The sequence below is a fragment of the Lissotriton helveticus genome, chromosome 9 (genome assembly GCF_964261635.1).
Source record: "Lissotriton helveticus chromosome 9, aLisHel1.1, whole genome shotgun sequence".
NCBI lineage: Eukaryota > Metazoa > Chordata > Amphibia > Caudata > Salamandridae > Lissotriton > Lissotriton helveticus.
In genome coordinates, this window is record NC_136070.1 from 1249953265 (window position 1) to 1249977975 (window position 24711).

At 49.3% G+C, this 24711-nt stretch overlaps 1 protein-coding gene across 1 annotated transcript in view; it reads right to left on the minus strand.

The window, feature by feature from the left end:
* The window catches only part of CELSR3 (cadherin EGF LAG seven-pass G-type receptor 3), a 786585-nt gene that overhangs the window by 289840 nt on the left and 472034 nt on the right, over positions 1-24711 (minus strand). The window contains exon 3 of the mRNA XM_078661784.1: positions 23947-24169. Within this exon, the coding sequence (XP_078517910.1) occupies positions 23947-24169 (223 nt within the window). The remainder of the gene's footprint in view (positions 1-23946; positions 24170-24711) is intronic.

A 24711-nucleotide genomic window follows, 5' to 3' on the forward strand; every position in this document is an offset into this window, starting at 1 on the left:
AACTCTGGAGTACTACGTTCCTCTAGAATGGATAGTCGCAACTCATTCTTATACACAATTGCTATGCCTCCACCCATTCTAACTGGGCGATCTAACCTAACTATATGGTAGCCCTGTGGGATCCCTAAGGTGATAGCTGGGACAGTATGGGGCTTTAACCATGTTTCGGTTAGAAAACATAAATCTGGTTGTATTGATGAGATAAGATCCCAGACTTCAGCATGATGTTTGGGCAGTGATCTTATATTACACAATATGTTCCTGTAACCCAGTCCCGGATCAGGCTCTGAATTTTCAATGTTAGAGTAACATTGTCCCTGATATTTCTCCTCCACAGTGGTCTGGAAGTGGCAAGTTCGACATGAGAACGGGCCTACAGGGGCATCTCCCACCTCCCCTGAACATCCCAACAAGGCGGGAGTCCATAAGCCTAGTAAATCTCGTGAAGAGTAACTTACCCGATGGGTGATAGTCGAGCCAGAGGTACCACATATAGGGGACATAGCCCCTAGCCCCGTCCTGTTGCTCCTCTTAGGCGACTTCTTAGGCACACCCCTGCGCGCGACCGCTGCGCGCTCAGTATGAGGGAAGGGCTTTATAGCTCTTGCTGTTGTGAAAGCTAGAGCGCTAACCGCTCGTGGGGCGGAAGTGTCTCTGGCTCTGCCTGTCCACCCTCCGCTCAACGGTGTTCATCACCGAGTCGTACCAAGGCGTGCAGGCGAGTGATCGAGCGCAGAAAATCGGTGTGAGTAAGTGGTTTAAAATCGTATTAAACAAACATACAATGTGCTGCTTTAAAATATTATCCGTTTTAAAAAATAAACATTAATATCAGTCCTGCTTCAGCAGTAAATTCGATTCCTCGAGCCTTTACTTAAAGATAACGCTAGCTAGCATCTGAGCGTGTCTGGGAAGACTCTGCCACCGTCCACCCCTTACCTCTGAAAAAATAACCACTGCCAGTTGGCCACTGATAATTATCCTACTCTGCTCCTTCCCAGGTTTATAAAACAATTAAGGTTAGGGTGAGTGATAGTAGGATGAGAATTAGGTTTAGAGTTTGAGTCAAAGGTAGGGTTTAGGGGGGTCTAAATTTTAGGGTTATCATAGAAAGTTATCATTACAACAAGGGGTAGAAGTATCGTTAGGCATAAGGTTTGGGTTAAGAGGGAGGGATAAAAGTAGGGTTAGGCATACAATCTGGGTAAATGGTGAAAATAAGGGTTACATTGAGAGATAAGAGTAGGGTTAGGCATAAGGTTTGGGTTAAGAGGGAGGGATAAAAGTAGAGTTAGGCATACGGTTTGGGTTAAGAGTGAGGAATAAAAGTAGGGTTAGGCATAAGGTTTGGGTTAAGAGGGAGGAATAAAAGTAGAGTTAGGCATAAGGTTTGGGTTAAGAGTGAGGAATAAAAGTAGGGTTAGGCATAAGGTTTGGGTTAAGAGGGAGGAATAAAAGTAGAGTTAGGCATAAGGTTTGGGTTAAGAGGGAGGAATAAAAGTAGAGTTAGGCATAAGGTTTGGGTTAAGAGGGAGGGATAAAAGTAGGGTTAGGCTTAAGGTTTGGGTTAGGAGTGAGGGATAAAAGTAGGGTTAGGCATAAGGTTTGGGTTAAGAGGGAGGGATAAAAGTAGAGTTAGGCATAAGGTTTGGGTTAAGAGGGAGGGATAAAAGTAGAGTTAGGCATAAGGTTTGGGTTAAGAGGGAGGGATAAAAGTAGAGTTAGGCATAAGGTTTGGGTTAAGAGTGAGGGATAAAAGTAGGGTTAGGCATACAATCTGGGTAAATGGTGAAAATAAGGGTTACATTGAGAGATAAGAGTAGGGTTAGGCCTACCCTACTGAAAGTTAGGGTTGGGGTGACGGAAAGGAGCAAGGTTATGTATATGGTTTTGGCTATGGGTTAAAGTTAGGGTGAGCGTTAGGTCTTGGTTAAGGATGAAAGCTAGGGTTAGGGTGAGAGATAGGAACCTGATTAGGTGTAAGGTCTGGGTTAATGATAAAAGTGAGGGTTATGATGAGCAACAGGTCTCGGTTAATGGTAAAAGTTAGGTTTTTTTAAAACAGTTTTATATAGTGCGAACTTGACCCGAATCGGGCATCAGAGCGCTTTACATAGCACCAGTTACATTACATGAGGACACACATTCATTTTTGTTAGGCACGGGGAGATTAAGTGATATGCCCAGAATCACAGGATATTCAGTATCATTGCCGAGACTCGAACCCAGTTTCCCAGATAGGAGGTCGACCACCCTAGCCGTTAGGCTAACTCCGCTCCCCTGAATAGAGTTATATACAGGCGTATGGTTTGGGTTAAGGGTGAAAGCTAGGGTTAGGTGAGGCATAGGAGCAGGACTTTCTAGAGGGTGAAAGTTAGGGTGAGTGATAGGTCTGGGTTAAGGGTGAAAGTGAGTGTAGGAATTAGAGACAAGGGTAGTGCTGGGTGTAAGATTTGGGTTAAGAGTAAAAGCTAGGGTAAGGTGAGGCATAGGAGCAGGTCTTTATTGAGGGTGAAAGTTAGGGTTAAGATGGGTGATAGGTTTAATTTAAGAGTGAAAGCTGGGATTTTTCTGAGGAATAGAAGCAAGGGTAGGCATAAGGTCTGGGTTAAGGGTGAAAGCTAGGTCTAGGGAGAGAGATAGGTTTGGGTTAAAGGTGAAAGTTAGGGTTAGGGTGAGAGATACATTTGGGTTGAGGGAGAAAATTAGGGTTTGAGATAGAGGCAGAAGTAGGTTTGGGTTAAAGGTGAAAACAAGGGTTAGGTGAGGCAGTGGAGCAGGTATTTACTGATGGTAATAAATTAGGATTAGGGTGAGAACTAGGTCTGGGATAAGGGTGAAAGCTGGGGATATTGTGAGGGATAGGAGCAAGGATAGGCATATGGTCTGGGTTAAGGGTGAAAGCTGGGGTTATTGTGAAGGATAGTAGCATATGGTCTGGGTTAAGGGTGAAAGCTGGGGTTATTGTGAGGGATAGTAGCATATGGTCTGGGTTAAGGGTGAAAGCTGGGGTTATTGTGAGGGATAGTAGCATATGGTCTGGGTTAAGGGTGAAAGCTGGGGTTATTGTGAGGGATAGTAGCATATGGTCTGGGTTAAGGGTGAAAGCTGGGGTTATTGTGAGGGATAGTAGCATATGGTCTGGGTTAAGGGTGAAAGCTGGGGTTATTGTGAGGGATAGTAGCATATGGTCTGGGTTAAGGGTGAAAGCTGGGGTTATTGTGAGGGATAGTAGCATATGGTCTGGGTTAAGGGTGAAAGCTGGGGTTATTGTGAGGGATAGTAGCATATGGTCTGGGTTAAGGGTGAAAGCTGGGGTTATTGTGAGGGATAGTAGCATATGGTCTGGGTTAAGGGTGAAAGCTGGGGTTATTGTGAGGGATAGTAGCATATGGTCTGGGTTAAGGGTGAAAGCTGGGGTTATTGTGAGGGATAGTAGCATATGGTCTGGGTTAAGGGTGAAAGCTGGGGTTATTGTGAAGGATAGTAGCATATGGTCTGGGTTAAGGGTGAACCTTATAGTTATGGAGAGAAATAGGAGCAGGATTAGGGTGAAAGTTAGAGCCAGGGGAGTGTTTGGTCTTGGTTAAGGGAGAAAGCTAGGGTTAGATGAGGGATAGAAGCAGGGTTAGGCATAAGGTCTGGGTTACCGATTGATTCAGGGCCAAGGAGAGAGTGTGAGTTAAACCGCAGGACACAGTTAAGATTAAGGTAGGGGTTAGTGCTAGAGTTAAGGTTCAGTGAGCGGGGGCAGGGAAATGAAAGAAAAAAATATTTGAAAGAAAAGTACATTCAAAACAAATGATTTGAACTAATGTACATCTCAACAGAGATTAGCAATTGTGATGCCTTCGCAAAAGAATCGGTTGATAAAAAGTAAATGTTATTCCAAGTAATTTACTCACACTCTTCGCCCAGTGCTGGCCCAGATCCCTGCGGCATGGGCCAGGTGTATGCCAGGTGAGGGAGCGGGTACTGTTCATGACTACAGATGAGCGCCACATGTGACTCTAAGTGCCGTCATGTATGACAGAGTATAGACTTCCAGACACAGCACAATGTGTGTGTAGCGCTATAGGGATTGCAGGATGACCGAAGAGGCTCACCCGTCCCGCAGGATGGGCGCCCACGACAGGTCTAATAAGAAGGGGCCTCTTAATCTCATTAATGCACGCGGGCATTAGTCACTGGAATGAGGTAATGCCCTGCGCAGTCAGGAGCGCCCGTCCTCTGCGCCAAGTGCTGAGCATGCTTCTCTCGGGTGACATCATCCGGGCCTCATTAATCCAAACCCAATTACGAAAAACTCAATTTGGAAAGATGGAGTGTCCGTCGGGGGCGATCGAGCCGTCCGGGAAAAGGCGGACAGGCAGAGATGAGGGGTGAGAAGGGGCCGGCACTAGGACCCAGGGAGGGGCGGGCACATGAGACAGACAGCTGCAGGAGTGCATGGCAGGAAATAGGGGCTATTTATTTATTGATGCATTTTTATATAGCGTGTACTTTACCCAGAGGTGTCAGGGCGCTTTACAATACAGCGAAGAAAGTTAAATAAGAAATTCAGAGTAGCATGGTAGGTGACAATACGTATATATCTACTACAGTTACTCATGGTGAGAGTTACATATTTACAGATTACATATTCACAAAATATAACATGTTAAGAAAAGTTAGAGCGCTTAGGGTTTGCAAAAATACAACTGACATATTTACAGAGTTGAAGCTGAAGGTCGTAATAGCTCTTGTAAGTAACAGCCAGGGTCCCGCCACAGGATGTGAGGGTGTATGCCTGGTGGGGAGCTTGGCGAGGAAAGCTATTAATAAAAATGTCTTTGGAAGAGAAGAGTTTTAAGGTCCATTTTGAAGATCCTGAAAGAGGTGGTGGTGTGAAGGTTTGGAGGTAGCGAGATCCAAATACTAGTCGCATTACCTGAGAAAGATTGTGCCATAAGTCTTTCCCTTTGGAAAGTTGGAGGTTCGAGCTGTAGATTTTAAGCATTTAAGGTTTGGAGCCACCTGATGTTTTGAGTTTGTAAGCTAGGTAGTGAGAGGCGGAAGTGTGAATGGCTTTATGGGTGATACAAGCAGTCATGTATATTGACCTTGCTTCAGTAGGTACCAGTGATAAGCTATCAGAACAGGTGTGATATGGTTGTTTCTTTGGGCCCTGTTCACATAACGTGCAGCCGAATGGAGGAGGGATTTTAAAGCAGAAAGGAGGGTCATGGGGAGGCCTGCTAGCAGAGAATTACACTAGTCAAGTCTGGAGAGTACCAAAGATTGAACAAGACTTTTCAGGTCTTGCTCAGGAATGAAATGTCGGATCTTCCAGAAAAGGCGCAGTTGTAAGTGTGAATTCTTGGCCATGGTGTTGATTTGTGATTGGAAGTTAAGTCTTTGGCCCAGGACAACACCTATGGATTTGGCACTGTCAACTATGATAGGTTTGCTGTTAAGAATGATCAGATTATCCATCCATGATTGAATAGAAGGTGGAGAGTTTGAAGACGGGATAAGAAGGAGTTTGGTTTTAGAGGATTCAATTTTAGATGATGAGACGCCATCCATGGGGGGCGTGGCTAGGCACGCAATGGTGAAAGTCGCACCCGGGTAGAGCTCCGAGCTGAGCTTCCCCTTCCCCGGGCCGATTCTCCGGAATTTCTCCTCGGAGCCGCCAGAAACTGCAGGCAGACCAACAGATATCTGTCCTCGGCATCCTGGGCGATTTTCACGTTGGAGACCCGTCGCAGCGACACCGGACTCTCTTGGGACCTCCTGGCGGAGCTGGCCGCCATCCGGTCGGCGAGAACAGCTGCGAGAGGCCGCGGCTCGGGCCTTTCGTCTAGGCCCCACCACGCGGCCTGCGGCCCGGCATCGGCCGCTCTCACACGCATCGGGGCGATGGCTTAAGAGCCGCCTGGACATACTGGCCCCTGCGTTCCCCCCCCACCCCCTCGCCGCAGCGGGATCGAGTACATTTACTCTGGGAGCTGCGGAGTCTTCGCCGGAGGGCCGAACACACTGTGCTGGCGGCGGCCCAGACCTGGGACGTGGCTGTCGGGCTGTCTGCTCGCGCACTTGAGGACGACGCGATCCAGGGGAGCCTGCGACCACCCGGTCAGCGGGGGCGGCTGCGGAGGTCTGCGGCTCGGGCCTACCACCTGGGCCCCGTCGCGAGGCCCGCGACCTGACCACCACACACCGGGACCGGGACCTGAGAGCCGTCTGGGCTAGCTGACCGCTGCTTCTCACCCCCGGTCACAGGAAAGTCGCCAAAACTGACCAGCATGACGATGCCGCACGGCTGACGGTGCCCTGCCTGGGTTGCGGCTGCCAGACCATCCACTCGTGCACCCGAGAAGACGCGGCTGGCGCTCACGGAGGGGACCGGGAGCCGAGGTGAGAGGGTCCTACCCACAAGTCATCGCGGGAGAGCTGCGACACCCCCCCCGCCGAGACACCGTCTTCTGGCGGATGCGGCAGAGTTGAGGGGGGCAGTCGTCCACGGAGGACCGCACACGACGCCTTAGCCTGCGCGCTGACAGCACTGCGACCCAGCCGACATCCCATGCTCATTGTGATGCGAATTAAGTGAGGGGAAACATCTTCTGGATCTGGACGCTGAGGCCTCACTCCCCCCCTGGGCCACCTCGAGACCGACTGACCCGTGGGACACAGTGAAGGCCCAACCCAGCGGAGGCCGAGGGCAGCACGGGGCAGACGTTGCGGACACGGGGTGGAGGCGGAGCTGCGCACTCCCGAGGAGACACTGAGGCACGATTGCATCCCTCCACGGAGACACTTGGCAATATACAACGGCCGCGAACTGGTGACCCTGAGCTCTCCGGTGAACGAGCGGCGAGGACTGGCCCACCCCACCTGTCCAGAGATAGACTAGGGCCCTTGCGCCTGTGTGACCATTCCCGACTGGGAGCTCGATTGGCTGCTGAGACCGCAGAACGCCTGAAACTGTGGTTGGCGACCTGTCACGCCGCACCACTACGCAAACCCGCCACCAGCGCAGGAGACATACGAGGGGCCAACTTCTCTGCCACGCGACGGCGGGCGCGGGTGACGACTCCCTGCACACCACGGACACTGCCGGACCTGAGTGGCATTGATCGCCTCGTCCCCTGGCCCCTCTGGACTGCACTGTTGGCTGCGTCACCTTGCACATGTCCGGAGGGGTGAGAACCCGCATTGGAACCGGAGGGGCCCCGCCGAAGGGAAAATCCGACAAGGCGCTGCACAAGATGGCAACTGATCAAGTAACCACGCGGTTGGATAACGTGCTTGCCGCCATGGAACGCATGGAACAGTCGCTCCAACTGACCAGAACATCTCTGGAATCCAAGATAGACAGTGTTGCCATAGACCTCACCCACCTAAGAGATGACCACAAGAAGCTGGCGGACCGGACCAAGACGCTGGAGGGAACAGTGAAGGACCTTGGCCCCGCGGTCACACAAACGGATAAACAGGTACAAGACCTCCTGAACAGGGTGGACTTCCTGGAGGACCGCGCTGAGGACGCGGAAGGGAGAGCGAGACGCAATAACATCAGACTCGTTGGGGTTCCGGAGAAATGGGAAGGCAACCAACCGACTCAGCGCGTGGAGAACTGGCTGAGAGATCTCCTGCCAGAGGATACGCTCTCGCCACATTTTGTGGTGGAGCGGGAACATCGTGTACCCACGAGACCTCACACCACCGGCTCCAACCCGAGGCCGCTACTCTTCAGAGTCCTGAACTACCGGGACAGGGATACTATACTGAGGGAGACCAGACGACTCGGGGAAATCCGCATTGACAATACCACCGTGATGTTCTTCCCAGACTACACCATTCAGGTGCAACGGCAGCGGCACGATTTCCTGGAGGTGAAACGACGCCTACGAGAGGCCGGCCTCAAGTACTCCCTACTCTTCCCTGCGAAACTGAGGGTTGTGGCGCGGGACAAGGCCTACTTCTTTAATACTCCTGTGGAAGTGAGCGACTAGCTGGACAGCGGAACGGACACAACACCCAGGCAAACACAGAACCCTGAGGCAAGACCCCGGAGCCGTGGGCCACGACGTCGGCGCCGAAACAGAGACCACAGGCCTGGCCGTCCGGAAGACGCAGCGCGCCACTCCCCACCACTGGACCAAGTAATCCAGGAGCAATGAGATGCACTCCGGAGGGTCTCCCAACTAAGCGCTTCACCAACCTCGGACAATGTTCAAGCCACGAGCCCACAGATGGTTCCTAGCGACGATGAGGCTATATACGGGATCCCAGACTCCCAACTGTCGGTGGAGCTACCAGACATTATGCCGCAAACGGCTGACATGCCCCATTGAAGTAACGCGGGCACAACCATTGGATGTTGCCAGGGCGGCAAAGACGGGACCAGAGGCCAGACAATAGCTGAGATGCTGCGGCTGGGGGCCGTTGCTGGAGATGTCCCTCGCCGCCCTGGGGGCAGAGAGAGAGGCCTTGACGCAGTGAGTACTCACCCAGATGTATAGACGCTGTGAAGGTGATAAAGGGGTGGGACCAGCTGCAGGGTTTCCCCCACTTCTCTCAGCCTTTGTCATCCGCCCAAATTGCCTGGACACATTCCTACTTCGGGAACTTGGGGAATGGGATTTGCCTCTCTCCCTGGTACATGCAAGGTTAACCTTGAGGCCACACTACCAGAGATGACACTACCTACTTGATCAGCGCTTTTGACTACATGGTGGGAGTGACTTATGGTCCGGGGAAGGGCCGCTGACCACCTTCTCTTGATTAGCAACTGGAGATCTGCCAAAACTGTGCCTAGCTCAAGTTACCCCCTAGACTTGAATACTGTTCTTTTGCCCTCTTGGCGAGTTTGGACGGCGACATGTTACGTTGCCGACCTTTTGGTATTTACTGCTGTTTAGCACTGTTCGCACACCCAGTTTCATTTCCAGCCCTCTACCTCAGAGAAATGCCTATACCCTTTATAGCTGTGTCGATGTCTGTGTCTGAAGTGGGTGGGGGAGGGGGACTGGGAGCTTTGTGGGGGCGATCACCTGGAGGGCGGATGGCGGGCGCGGTGAGTGTCTCCTACCATGATAGTAGATATGGCTGAGATTAGAATTTGCACGTGGAATGTGAAGGGAATGCACACACCGTCGAGACGTTACCAAATCTACTCATATATACGTCGCCACAAATTTCATGTAGTACTATTACAGGAAACACACCTAAACAAGACTGAGGTACACGCACTGCACCGGCGGTGGCGCGGACAGCTCTATGCCACGGAGTACTCCTCCTATGCTCGGGGGGCACTTATATGGATACGGCCGGGCACTCCTTGGGCGGTCATAGACACGCAGATAGACGCGGAGGGTCGGTATGTAATGGCACAAGGCAGACTCGATGGACACCCTGTGGTACTTACCTCCTTAAACTCCCCTAACACTGACCAGGGCGGCTTCCTTGAGTGCCTCTCCACGGCACTGGCGCCCTGGCATGGGCTTCCATGGGTCCTTGGAGGCGACTTCAATTGTGTCCTAGATGTACACTTAGACAGGTCTACCGCACCCCCAGCCAATGCGCAGACACACGTCACCACGAAAGCCCTCCTCAACTGGGCCCAGCAATGGAACCTACACGACGCATGGCGGACACGCAACCCCGCAACGCGCACATATTCCTACTGGTCAGGTGCGCACGCACTGCACGTACGCTTAGATAGGTACATGATCTCCCCCAAACTCCTTCCATTGGTCCAGGACACATAATATATGGGCCGCACCCACTCAGATCATAACCCTCACACACTGGTCATCGCCTGGGACGACCCACATCCTCCCATTCCCACCTGGCGCCTCCAACCAGACCTCTTACTTGATGCGACCTTCCGCGACTCCCTACTTACACAAACGGCTCAATACTTTGATCTCAACGCTGGCACAGCGTCCTCTCCCCAAACCGAATGGGATGCTTTCAAGGTGGTGACCCGGGGGCTCTGCTTGGGTACACAGGGACACATGAGACGCCAAATTGAACAGGACCTGACGCGACTAGAAACTGAATTACTAGACCTTGAGCGCACTACGGGGGGGGGGATGCGACCGCCCGACTGACAGAAGGTAAGGCGAAACACGACCGCCTACTAGACCGTTTGCGAAACGTCAACTTCGCAGCACACTCCGCCCGGGTCCACAGAGAGGGTGACAGACCAGGCAAACTGTTGACCTGGCTGATCGAGCGGGAGGATCGCTCTGCCCCAATATCGACCATACAGGCTGGAGACGGCGGATTACTCTATTCCCAACGCCAAATACACGAGGCGTTCACGGGTCATTACACGGGCCTATATCACTCCAGATTGCGCGTCCCACTGGCTGCTATCACGGAGTACCTCTCTGACGTACGGTTGCCTGCCCTAACGGCGACATAGCAGGATGACCTCGGAGCACCATTGGACTCCGAGGAACTCCGAGACACCATCTTTAACCTCTCGAATGGCAAGTCTCCGGGACCGGATGGCTTGCCGGCCGAGTTCTATAAAGCCGCCTCGGACATCCTGGTCCCACACCTGCCAAAGATGTACTCCGCGGCTATAGATGACTTCGCCTTGCCCCCTACGCTTAATGAGGCAACCCTCGTCTCCTTACTCAAACCTGGCAGGGATGGCACACAGATGGGTTCCTACCGCCCTCTCGCACTCCTCAACACTGACTACAAAATTCTTGCCTCGCCCTTGCTCGTAGACTGGCCCCTATGGTTACGGCGCTGGTGCATCACGACCAAAATGGGTTCGTACCAACAAGACATACGTCCCACAACATCCGCCGACTGTTCCGCTTGCAAGAATACGCCACGAGACGGTGGCCACGAGCTGGGTGCCTAGTGCTAGACTTGGAGAAGGCGTTCGACTCGGTGGAATGGCCCTACTTGCGAGCGGTCATGGACAAATTCGAGCAGGGGGACAACTATCAAACTATGGTTGGTCTCTTATACCGCAGACCCACAGTCCGAGTCCGTACTGGAGCGTTGCTCTCCGACCCCATTTCTGTGCGGAGAGGCACCAGGCAGGGTTGCCCACTGTCACCCCTACTGTTCTCCTTAGCAGTGGAACCCCTGGCTGCGAAATTTCGATCACAGGGAATAGATTGGGGCATACCGATGGCGGACGGACTGCATGTAGTGTCATTATATGCTGATGACCTTCTCTTGTACGTCAATGACCTGAGCAACGTCCCGGCGTCCCTAACTGCCATTTTCGGCGCCTTCGAGGAAATGTCGGGATTGCGGGTAAACTGGGCCAAATCGGGGGCCTACTCCTTCAACCCGAACGTTCCCGAGTGCGAAGTACGCATCGGGGGTGAGAGATTGCGGTGGTACCCAACCACGTTCAGATACCTTGGGATACACATCTATCGAGATTCCATAGATATCTTGGAAGGAAACTTGATGAGAGCGATTGCATCTACCCGAGCACAGGCTGGGTTCTGGAAGACACTGCCACTGAATGTTCCGAGTCGCATAGCCTTAGCAAAAATGATAGTCCTACCGAGGCTGTTGTACTACTTTGCAAACATACCGACTTATGTACCTGCCCGGGTGTTCCGAGACCTCGAGGTCCTGATGCGTGACCTGATTTGGAATAAAGGTCGGCAACGGGTTGCATTGACGAAACTCTACATGCCCACTGAAGAGGGCGGACTAGCTGTTCCTAACATGGAGCTATACTATCTGGCGGCACAAATGCAGTGGGTGTCAGGCTGGCTAGGTGGTAAGAATCTGGGAGACACGGCCACGGACGCCACCATCTGGTCCCTATTCCAGGTCCACGTATTGTTTCATCCGCTGACACGGACTCCCCGACCGCCACAACTGCTGCTCGCGGTGGCGCGACGGTGCTTCCTCCGCTGCTTGCGCCTGACTCGGGCGACGATACCATATGCACCGATACTGCCACTGTTGGGTACTCCGACAGCGGCAGGGACCCTAACGGCTGTAGGGTTGGGTAGCTGGACCACTGCGGAGGTGGAAACATTAGGCGACCTATACTCTGATGGCGTCCTCCTACCTTTCGCAGATCTCGTGAGAGACGCATCCCTCCCGGCTGGGCAGTTCCTGACACACGCATCCCTCATACACGCGCTGACTGCCGCTTGGGGAGACATGTCTGGTGAGCCACCAACACACCACTTCATGCAATACCTTCATGTCATGAGCAACGGCACTCAAATCATCCATTGGTTAACGCAAGCACTCCTCCTACACACACATCCGGCAACTGTGCAACTGAGGGAAAAGTGGGCGACTGACAGAGGGAGGGACTGGACGGACAAAGAGTGGGCTATGATCCTGGCTGGCCCGGTGAACATCCCCCGCAACCCTCGCTTCAAAATCATACAGCTTTACATATTACACCGCGCATATCTCACCCCGGACAAGATAAATAAGTATTTTTCAGTCACAGACACTGCTTGCGGACGCTGCTCCCTACTGGGTGCGGACCTCCTCCACATGCTCTGGCTCTGCCCTGCCCTCCAACAGTACTGGGAAGGGGTGACCATGATGCTCCGACATTGCACCAAGGAACAAGTGCCACACACGTGGGAAGCCTGTGTACTAGGATTGTACAAACGTACGCGACTGAACAAAGTCCAGACCAGGTACTGGGATCTCGGGCTCATCACGGCCAAGAGACTGCTTACCAAGCGATGGAAGGCGGTGACGCCCCCACACATCAGACACTGGAGCCTGTCACTGACGAACTGGGCACGGGCAGAGAGCTCTGTCCTGAAACGGGAGGAGACGGCGGGGCTCAGAAAATTCCCTATCGCACAGCACTGGGATGACATCCTACACTCCTTTCTGCAGAAATGTGTGGAACAAGGGATTACGTGAAGACCTATGTGCTGACCCCCCCTCCCAGTACCGGTTCCTGCAAGCCCCATACAGAACACCGTACGCCACCTATCCGACCACTGTACCATGCCCACCGTATGACACATACTTGGCTGTTTCACATTGACGATTGCCTGCCCCCCTCCCCGGGCATGCGTCACTGCACACAGCGCTGCAACATAGGCCCGGACACCGTAGGATTGCACCGGGATGCTACGCCCGACGGGCCCTTGGGGACCCCCCCCTGTAGCCTTGACACGCGGAGAGCCTGCACTTCTCCCCCCCACCTCCCGGTCTCCCGCCTACTTGCCCCATATGGCGCGACTGACACACAGACTCCAATCGCCCCTCTCAACGGTATGGCAAACTCTACCCCTATCTACCCCTACCTGCCTCTTATATAGTTCATGTTACTGTTTTATGGTTTATTATTAATCTGGTTTCATCCCCTTTTAGACCATGCCCATACGAATACAACTCTGCATTTCATACTACACGACGCCCTCGGGCGTCACAGCTAGGGCCTGGGCGCATCACATGAGCGCTGAGATACATGGGAGTCTTTTTCATCAGGGTGGGCGAGCAAGGCGGCCATGTGCTCCAAACATGCTTAGACACTGAGCAATCTCGTCACTCGTTCATATAACTCCGTATTCACTTGAATGTTGACCCACACTGATACCCTTCCCAATGACGCACGAAAGACATAGTGGGCTCGACCGACACGGATGCTGTTAATGAGTGCCGACCCAACGTAGCAACCCTGAATCCACAGACCCTATAAGGAAAATCCACAGACTACACACTTTCGCAACACCGAATGATTGTATGATTGCAGAGTTATGTGACATGTTGCTATGCGCTGCCGAATCCCAGGGTTGTCGGCCTTGAAGCTGTGTTCGCTTATCCCATCTAGTGTAATATTCATTGCTCGCAGCTGGCCCGACTGGGTTGTAAGCTAAATGCTGTGTACACTGTATGTTGGACAATAAAGGTCTTTTAAAAACAAAAACAAAAAAAATGAGACGCCATCCATTCTTGGATGGATTCGAGGGGGGTGGTGAGGAGTGAGATGTTGTGTGTAGAGGACACCTTGAGGTAGAGTTGGGTGCTTTCAGCCTAGAGGTGATAAAGGACCCCTGTCTTTTTTAGTAGGTCTCTTAGAGGTTCCATGTAAAGATTGAATAGGGTAGGATCAAGGATAGAACCTTGAGCGATGCCTAGATCCACAGTCTTTGGAGTTGAGAGACAGTTTTCAATTCTTGTCATCTGGGATCTGCCCATGAGGTAAGATTCAAACCATTTAGGCACTATGCCTTCAATTCCCATTCCTTGTTTTAGTGTGTTAAAAAAGTGTGTGATGGTTTATAGTGCCAAAGGCTGCTGGAAGGTCCAGACAGATCAGGAGGCAGGAGCTGCTCGAGTCAAGGACTCGAAGGGCATTGTCGATTACCTGAAGCAGGGCTGCTCAGTGCCGCAGTCTTGATTGAAGCCGGATTAAATTCATTTAGAAGGCTGTTGTCCTTGATGTGTTGGGGTGTTGCTTCACTACACATCTTTCAGTGATTTGGGCAAGGAAAGGGAGGCTGATGATAGGGCGGAGGTTGATAAGGTCATTCACATCAGCAGATCATTTTTTTAGTAGTGCGGGTACCTGACCAGTTGTGAGGTCACCAGGAAAGGAACCTTGACTGAGAAAAAGGTTGTCCAGATTTGTCCAGTAGGATAGCGTGTAGGTGTAGAGGTCTATTGCAATGTCGCTTGGGATAGGGTCTAGAGAATAGTTTGAAGGTTTTATTTTCAGTATTTTCTTAAACAGGGCATCCTCAGTGATGACGTCAAATCTGTGCCAGGAGCCTTTGGATCTGCATACCTTATGTGGGGTTGGATGTGTAACATGATCAAGAAGTGATTTACCTTTTGCATCGAAGAATTGTACAAATTCTGCTGCTTTCTTGGGTGGGTCTAAAATGTGATGGTGTAAAATGAGGGGACGTTGTAGGTAGTTTTGATTTGGTGAAAGAGTTTCTTTGGTCTGTTCTTGGCAGAGTCAAGCAGGGTTCTAACGTTATTTGATTTTTCACATATTATGTGTTTGTGATAACGCCATCTTGCACATCTGAGATGTGAGAGATTATTGATAGAGGGTGGCTGTCTCCATCTCTTAGATTTTTTCTTTCGTCATGGAGGGATTTATTGAAGCATGAGGCAGAGGGTGTGGGCCTTTTCTTCTTGCTTTGTAGTGGAGCTACCTTATCTATCAAGATAGAAAGATTGGTGAAACACTGGATAGTCAAGTCATTGATGCCACAGTTGGGGCTGTTGTCAGGTACTGCCTTCTTAGGTGTGTTGCTGAGAGTGTTGAGGTCAATGTTTTTTGTGTTGGGAAACCAGGTAGTTGCTCTTTTAGGTTGGCCCAGTGTTACCACATGTGAGATGTGAAGTGAGAAGGGGATGAGGTAGTGGTCGGACCAGTCTACTGGTATAGGATTATCTACTGTTAGCAGGTCATCTTCGGAAATGATACGGTCACGCTAGTGGATAAGGTACCACATGTACAAACATGAGACCTGCATTCAAAAGCCCATCTCCTTAACTTGAGCCCCCCTAGTGATTCTGGCCAAATCACTCTATTAATGTGCCTCGTGGCCTTATCTGGCTCAAATGGAAGCGCTTACAAACTGGTAAATGTTGATGATAAGCTCTATCAAAATATATGGAAAAGATGAAAATAAAGTAAGCAAGGAGAATTAGTGAGAGGAAAGGAAGACTAGATACCAGGAATCTGCGGGCCGTGCGGTACTGTGTTATTGGCTTTTGACCCTCAACTACACGGTTTGTCCCAGCTTCAGCCAAGAGGGGTCTGTCCAGCATGTGTGGGGCTGTTTCGTGCCACAAGTGACATGCTAGGCCTGTCTCAATGTTGTGCCTCACTAACAAAGCCACAACATTGCTGCAGCTTGTGCCTCCTTGGAGCAGCTACAGATGCTGAGGATGGGAGAGGTATGTAGTGACCTCTAACCCTCTTTAGAAAGCAGAGGGCATGGGGCGGTGGGGTGGGGGATCACTGCTGATGCACTCTGGTGGAGAGTGTGTAGAAATGGATGGTGCTGTGTGTTACAAATCCTACAAAGTCCGGCTCCTATTATTAAGCTCCTAAATCACTGAAGAAACAATTCAAACACGCACTGGCAAAGCCAACTGGTCTCTACCAAAAACATTTGAGAGTGTGCAGGAAAAAGCAGAGAGAGAGATCAGCAAAACACATGCACTCCCTTGTAGTGCTGAATACAAAAAGTAATAACAGAGTGCCCTGTTTTTGCAGTGGAAGGACACAACTCATCCTATCAGAACACTGTTAGACCTAAAGGCTCATGAGTGGGCAAACACAACAATAGGGAGGAACACCATTGAACCAGGAGCAGACAACTGAGACAGACAACATAACAATCCAATCAAGTGCAAGGGGCTGCCCCAAAGCCCAATCTGTATATACATATAAAACGGATTGGAAACAATGGGTCCATCTTTAGCCAGCCCTAAAAAAGACATTAGTAAATCAAGATTGACAGAACCCCTAATCTGTGTCAACAAAAGTCCTGAAAATAAGAAGGTAGCAGAGGTAGCGAGAGTGGATGCCAACAGCTGCCTTGACCCACCGCCATGCAATGTGGCATTTGTACAAGCATCCAAGATTCTGGGGTCACGCATACACTACATGCACTGTGGAAGAACAGGGTTCCTTGTGACTTCTGTGGTGAGGGCAATCACACTCACACACCGCAGGTATGTTACTGCTCCCTAGAGACAGCGGCTTGTTGGAAGCAGGCACAGACAGGCCATAAATGCAGAAGACTTCAAGTGGTGGCATCTCTAGCTACCAAAGTGGGATGATCTTCCATCTACCTAGGCACCTCCTACCTGAGCAGGTAAACACACCAGACTAGATTACTGCTTTAAGGCTCCAAAATGCCTTGAGCTGTTTCAGCTCTAAATGGGCCTCGTGCTCATCCAACATGAGTGGTAGCATCATACTTGTCACATACTGGAGGTAACATTGTACTCCTGAAATGCACAGATTTAACTTCATACTCAAGCACACAATGTAGGTAACATCACGCATGGGAGGTGACATTGCTCTCCTTAAATGCACTGGAAGGAACTTTACACTCACACACACACGCACACACACACACACACACACACACAGTGGAGTAGTGTGGCTCACTGGTTAGAGGCGGCAGACCCGGGAGCAGAAGTCGGCCCGGGACCAGGGTTCAATTCCCGACGCGGCAGGGTCGTGGACTTGGGTCAGCGGACTCGATAATTCTCGCTTCGGTGCTTACTCTAATCAGGGATCACACTCGGCAACTCTGGGCATTAGCTTGCCTAATCTCCACAACGGCCCCACCAATTCCGGGGATGCCTGGCTCCACCTTGGGGACTCCCAGCAGGGACCATCCCACAGGGAAAGCCAGGACGGGTTCCCCAGAGTTATACAGCGCCGGGACGCCCCGTTGCTGGGGCAGCTGTGCGCTTTACAAGTATACTACATTTACTACATTTACACACACGCGCACACACACACACGCACACACACACACAGAGGATGTGCCACTGCAGCCATCGCACACACAGGAGGTAATGCAGCACTCATCACGCACAGGAAGGGAAATTATGTTGACTTCATCACAAGTATGAAACATCTAATTTACTACACTGCAGAGGGAACATAGCCCTCATCCTTCATATGGGAGGTAACATCCCAAGCATCACACATGTAAGGCAACATCATATTCCTCATACATGGAAGGTAACATATACCTCATACATGGAAGGTAACATATACCTCATACATGGAAGGTAACATATACCTCATACATGGAAGGTAACATATACCTCATACATGGAAGGTAACATATACCTCATACATGGAAGGTAACATATACCTCATACATGGAAGGTAACATATACCTCATACATGGAAGGTAACATATACCTCATACATGGAAGGTAACATCATATACATCATACCTGGAAGGTAACATATACCTCATACATGGAAGGTAACATCATATACATCATACCTGGAAGGTAACATATACCTCATACATGGAAGGTAACATCATATACATCATACCTGGAAGGTAACATATACCTCATACATGGAAGGTAACATCATATACATCATACCTGGAAGGTAACATATACCTCATACATGGAAGGTAACATCATATACATCATACCTGGAAGGTAACATATACCTCATACATGGAAGGTAACATCATATACATCATACCTGGAAGGTAACACTGCACTCATCACACATTGGAAGCAACATTGTACTCTTCACATGCAAAGGATCTACTATCACACACACACACACACACAAGGGGTAACATCACCCTCATCGCACCTGGGATATAACATCACACTCATAAAATAAGTGACGTAACATCACTGAGGGAAGTAACACAGCCCTCATCAAGCACACGAGGCGACATCGCTGTCCCTCACATGCAATAGATGTAACTTCACACACACACACAGGATGCAGTCAACACACACACAGGAGGTAAAACCACAATCATCACTCACAAGAAGGTAATTAACTGCTTTCATCACAAATATAAAACCTGGAATTTATCAGGCACTGCAAGTAACTTCGCCCTTATTATTCACATCGAAGGCAACACTGCAGTCATCACACTCTGGAGGTAACATTACACTCATACTGGAAGTAACATCACAGAAGGTCATAGCACTCAACACACACACACTGGAATTAGCACAAACACACACAAAGGATGTAGCTTCAAATTCAAACACACAACATCTAACATTGCACACATCACACAAACAGGAGGTAACATTCCACTGATCACACACGGTAGGTAACATCGCACACACTCACACAGGGTCCGATTCACAGAATTAATCTGAGACGAAAGTCTAACTTTATGACTTTTGGTATTCACAAAGGGCATTTACGAGTACTAAAGTTAGACTTTTGGTCTAACTTTAGACCAAAACTCTAACTTAGACCAAAAGTTTAACTTTACTACTACTAAAGTTAGACATTTGGTCTGAAGGCTGTTTCAGGCAGCCTTCTGAGTGCAGGCCTTAATCTTTACAAACAGGACCAAGGGTAACTTGGGAGACAGCCGCACTAAAGAGTGCTTAGATGTTTCTCTGTTTCTTGGAGACTGTTTGGTTTAATGGATCTAGGACTCAAACTGTTAAACACACTCCAAGCACATTCAGACACTGCAGCTCACCTGCTCCTGGACTGCTGCTGGTGGAAAGAGATTCTTTAGCCTTCGTTTCCCTCTAGCTTTTTTCAATATTCAAGAAACAAGCACAAATTATTATGTGATGTAGATAGGACCCTACTACCAACAGGGCAGATGCAAGAAGTCAAAATCCTGTTACCTCCCCACAAACATTCCATTTCTTTTCTTTTGGTCTACTCAGGGTAGTTCCTTCGTAGCAGAGAAACCTCATGAAAGAAGATGCACTTTTGAGATCCTGGCTTTAAGAGTGCAGTTGTCTATCCATTCGTGTATCTGAAGATCACCTCAAATTTAGGAAATAAGCCATGAGTTTGCTCTTTACCCAGTAACATGTTATCAATTTGAAATCAATGGATCCTAGCGGTCTTCAATAAGGACCAGTTGAACCGGTCTCTGCAGGAACCGAGTCGGCGGCTCCCCAGCCTCCAAAGTAGTCACAGTTTTGGTGGCCCTCGGCAGATTACACTGAGGCACAGTAGGATGTAAGAAGATCACAAAAAGATATCTGGTCCCTGGTGACATCCAGCCTCAGCGACCAGATGATGGCACTTTGCAAGCCCCTTTTAGTACTATTGGTAATGTATACGTGTTCACTGGTGTTCTGGCCAGAGCAGGGATTGGGGGAGAACAGACGTGGACAGCTATGGATACTGTGACACCCTACTGGCGACAGCAATATTTTCATAGACCCACCTTAGCTCTTTCAAGCTCAAAGCGACAGAGATGGAGCCAGTGCCTCCTAATAATACTCTACATTGAGTTTCCGCATACTGCATTATACTGAAACCATAGTAAGGCAACACTCATCTTCAAAAGCTATTTGATTGAATAACAGTAGACAAAAGGCCACACAACTGGCTACAGCCTCTCATCCAATACTTCAATTCAGTAGCTCATCACATCAGTCAATAGTAAAACGCCTCAGATCCATGCAACGGTGTCAATGCACCGGGCATGCGGCGGGGAAAGGACTCGGGGGCCAGTACAGTGGAGAATGAAGGTGCCGGGGCTGATTTGTCCACTGAGGTATTGTTCTATTGCCTTCCGCTCCAGCCTTTGGGACCCTCAAACTATGCAGCAGAGAAACACAACCCACGAACCGCGGAACAATGCTTACAAAGAAAGTTCAAGCTCGCTGTTGTCTACTCCGCCCGGCAAAATGGCTGCCGATAGCTTAGCCATTAACCAAGTCGAGGCCCGCAGAGGAGGTCCACGTCTTCCCATGATATTTAAAGGAAACTCAATCCAGCCACTGCCCATGGCACTGGCCCAAGTGGAACCTTATAAGTGTATGGGATTGAAAATAAATAATGAGATAAGTAATGTACGCATAGGATCTACTGTAGCTTTCATAACAATGAACACAGTGATCGAAATACACTGAAGTTCTGGAGGCAGCAAGAGAAAGAGAGGCACAAAGTTAAAGTCAGGTAGCGACACATTTTCTACGACAGACACAGTGAAGCTTGTGTAGGAGAAATCACCACCAATTGGATTCTTAATAATAGCCTCCATCCCTTGAAAGCAATTAGGAATGGACTACAGTCAGAGGGAGGAGCAAAAGAAGCTATAAAAAAAGTTGACAAATTTTGCGCTTTGACCATGCGTCATCAACATTTCCAACCCATCGCCTAAATTTGTCTCAAATGCAAAGTAAACACGGGGGTGGACGGATAGTGTTGTATAGGAAGGTGAGCAAGAAGTTAAGAATCACCCTCAAGGGACATTTTCATTACAGTTTCATCCTGCTCTCCTCCTCCCCAACCAGGAGTCAGAAGGATCCATAGCGTGGACCTCACTGGCGGAAAATGGCACCCTCTGTGGAGGATGCATCTGAGCAGTAATTCTTACAGCTGCCAGAGATGCAGCCAGTGGTTCATTTGTAAAATATAGTGCCGGTGCTCAACGCTTTGTTCAGAAGCCCGCAGCTAGCCTCGAACATGCCTCGTTCATCCAACACCCTACACTCCCTGTCCCTTTATCTCACTCTTGCAGGTTCTTCTTCATCTCTCCTTTCTCCCTTTCTCACTATTTTTCAGTCCCTCTCTTCCCCCTCCTTCCCCCTATCTCCAGTATTCTGGATCAAAGGCTGATAAATGAAAAATAAGTCTTGGTCCCAAAAACAAGTGGCCGTGGGCCCCACATGCAATCACCAGCTTACATGAAGCGCTGGGTGTGGACTAGGTCGCCGCCTTAGAGATAGGCACTGTGTTATATCCTCAGTATTACATCTACATGTAATCAGCCTAGGTCCTCCTAGCTGCTCAGCCAGAGTGTGAGTTGGATACGGAATGTTGGTGTGACTGAAGCGTGGAATGCCTGGGTGCCTGAGTGGATGAGTGGGGACAGTTGGAGATGGGCTGAGCAGCAGGGAGGCTGCTCCTGGTGGGGCTGGTACATGATTAGTACTTTACCAGAGCTGGCTGGACTAAGATTGATGCTACCTTGACATAGAACCAATAAAGAAGACTTGGCTACCAGTGTCTCTATGTACAGGGCAAAACACATTGGATTTTAAAAGGCAACAGTGCTGTATTGTCCTGGTTGGATGAGGCTGAAATCTTTAAGGTGTTGAAATCTCACAAATATCCTAACATTTTAAAACACAGGATACTTTCAAGCTGGCATCCATGACTTCCATTGTATGATCTACAGCTCGAAAGCAGCCTGCTCTTTCCAAGTGAAACTGAAGCACTCTGGCATCAACCTGGTGCCAAGATCCCCCAGTCTAGAAAGTTTGAAGACCACATTTCAGGTGCATGATGAATGAAGAGGCTGTAAATTCCTGACTCTGTGTACTGCAGTAGGGACAGTTCACCGGGAGGGGGACCACCCAGAAGCCTCCTTGCCGACTATGAGCTCAGCTTTGTCTGTAGTGTTTTTAAGAGAATTACAGTGCATCCATTCAACAACCTACAGCAAGTGGGACCAAAAGTAAACAGGAGTGGCAACTGCCGATGAGTCTAGCTGGAGCGGGGTCTGAGTGTAGTTAGCGTATGTCATGAACGCAAGATCACAGGAGTGACAATTTTATTGTATGATTAATACAAATCTTTACAATGTTAGTACAGATTCTCCAAAAAAAGCATTACTAAAAAAGCTATATCTGAGTGAGACAAGCGATTTAAAGAAGTTAAGATGCGTTAAGAACAACTTTTAAAAACAATAGTATCAGATTGCATTTGATACATGAAGAATTATTGGAGATTAGACTGCAGGAGTGAATAAGGCTGACCGAAGGACTAAGGTCTAAATTACACAGAGTCGGAGCCAGAGAAGACCTCGTAGGAACACCGTGAAGGACAGGGTTATAAGAGGATCTAAAGGGAGGAAGATGGATGGATGGAACACCATCAGGCAAACATGAACCAATCCAGGACAAAGCGCTGCCCAAAGGCCAAAGACTGCCAGAATTTAATATATAAAGCTGATACTGTAAATCTATATTATTAGTTATCAACTTGTTTCTTTTATTGATTCATTTTCTCTTTTAATGGTTTTAAAAAATGAATTGTTTATCGTAAGATTCTGTGTGATCTTACATATTAAATAAATAAAAACAATAAGGACATAGCTGTCGATAGTTCCAAGAAACCTTCCAAAGAGATAAAGTGCAATTTACAAATATGCCAGTTTTGTTACATATAAGTTTAAAGCCCGAGCTGGGGAAGTCGAATTGGGATCATCAAAAAACTAATTTCAGAGTTCCCGGGCTTCCGAACGTTCTGTAGTGTCCGGTGGATCGAGGCGAGGGAGCGGGGGCAGGGGGGAGGGTGGGGGGGAGGGAGGGGGTGGCAGAAGGAAGGGATCCTAGAACCTGCAAATAGAAGTTTACATTAAGGACACAAAGACAATCAGATATCGGTGCTGGCTGCTACGTATACCATGCCTTATCAATGCCTACTGTGAGGGTACCATGCAATATGTACCAAGAAAGACCTCTGTGGTGCAGTACTTTAACTTATATGAAAATCCACAAACCAGCTGGCTATCACCCGCTATGACATCTCCATCAACCTTGAGTCAGAAATACATGGTCAGGCAGGTCCTGTGACCTAGGCATGAGACAACTGATTTACGGATCAAAGGTGGGGTGGCAGGTAACCAGCAGAACCAACGTGCGAACAGGAAGAACCATGATTCATTCCACTGATACGTAGCTGCACCACAATGGTCTGGGGGGGATTGGCCTCAATAATGCGCACATGGCCAGAGAGGCGCGCATTTACAAAACACCATAAAGTTAGATGCCACATGAAGTTAGGAACAGTAAGACAATCAGGACACAGAACACGCAGTGATCATGCGATGCCCGTGCCAGACATCTGGACACGTTACTCACTAGCCCTCACTGTGTCCACACATGGTTGGGATCCACCTGCAATGGTTATCAGGTGGGAGTAATTTAAGACTCCATGAATAGGCCCACATTCCTCTTCCTAAAAAGGATCTAGGAATTGTTTTATGATGCTTCAAGTAATGTATCTAATGGCGCTCAAATCGATTGTACTTTGAGACAGTTCTCAGACCCACTTCTGTAACTGTGCTCCCTGCCATAGTGTTTAATTAAAGCAACTGTTCCTGTTTTGCCAAATGCCTCTTGTCTTTGCTTTTTCAATGTAAATTCACATTTGAGCAACAAGGGTACCAGTGTTTATCAGGTGCCACCCCCTATAGTACACCTGGCATTGCATACATATCTCTACACCCCATGTGACTCCCACTGTAGGCCCACACTGAAGTAACAAGAACACGTGAGAGGTTGACTTACGAGAGGGACAGGCTCATGTGGAACCTCTGGCGCAGTCCTCTGAACATGACGAAGGAGTTGGGTGGGAAAGAGCGGGTGGAGAGTTCGCAGTAGGGTTTCTCAAAGCCCCCCGAAGGGCACTGGCACTGGAAACCCCCTTCTGCCAGGTTGGTGCAGGTTCCGCCATTCCGACACACCCCAGGGAAGCAGAGGCCCACCTTGCTGTCCACCTCACAGTTGTCACCTATGGAGAAGGAAGAGAGATGAAGACTTTAGTCATGGCTGCGATGAAGGCCGTGCATGCAATGAAGCTAGGGCAACTTGCGTTTCCACCACTCAGACATAATTCACTAGACCCCTTTTTGATTTTTATGATATACAATGTTGAAAGGAAAGTGAGTGGCTTAACAAGATCAGCAATGACAAAGCCAATGGTTCTAACAATTACTTTTAAAAACCAATGGCCTCCACATTTTCATGAACTTCTGAAGCAACAAGCTGTACTTACTAGTGCAGGTTGCAGTACCTTACACTGTTATTAGAGGTCCTTCAAGTTAGATACTTGTGGTTTCGGATTTAGGCAGCAGTACCTTAAGTCCTAGCAAGAGATCCCATAAGCTTAACTTGCCCTATTTCTCGAAGCCTCTACCTGACGCAAGTGGAAGATATACTCACTACAGACGTAGATGTAGGTTAGGATGCTAGTTTACGCATGATAAATATGGAAGCTTATGTATGCTTGGTAGGTTAAGTACTGAAGGTAGGTCTGGTTTACTAGGTGTGGGA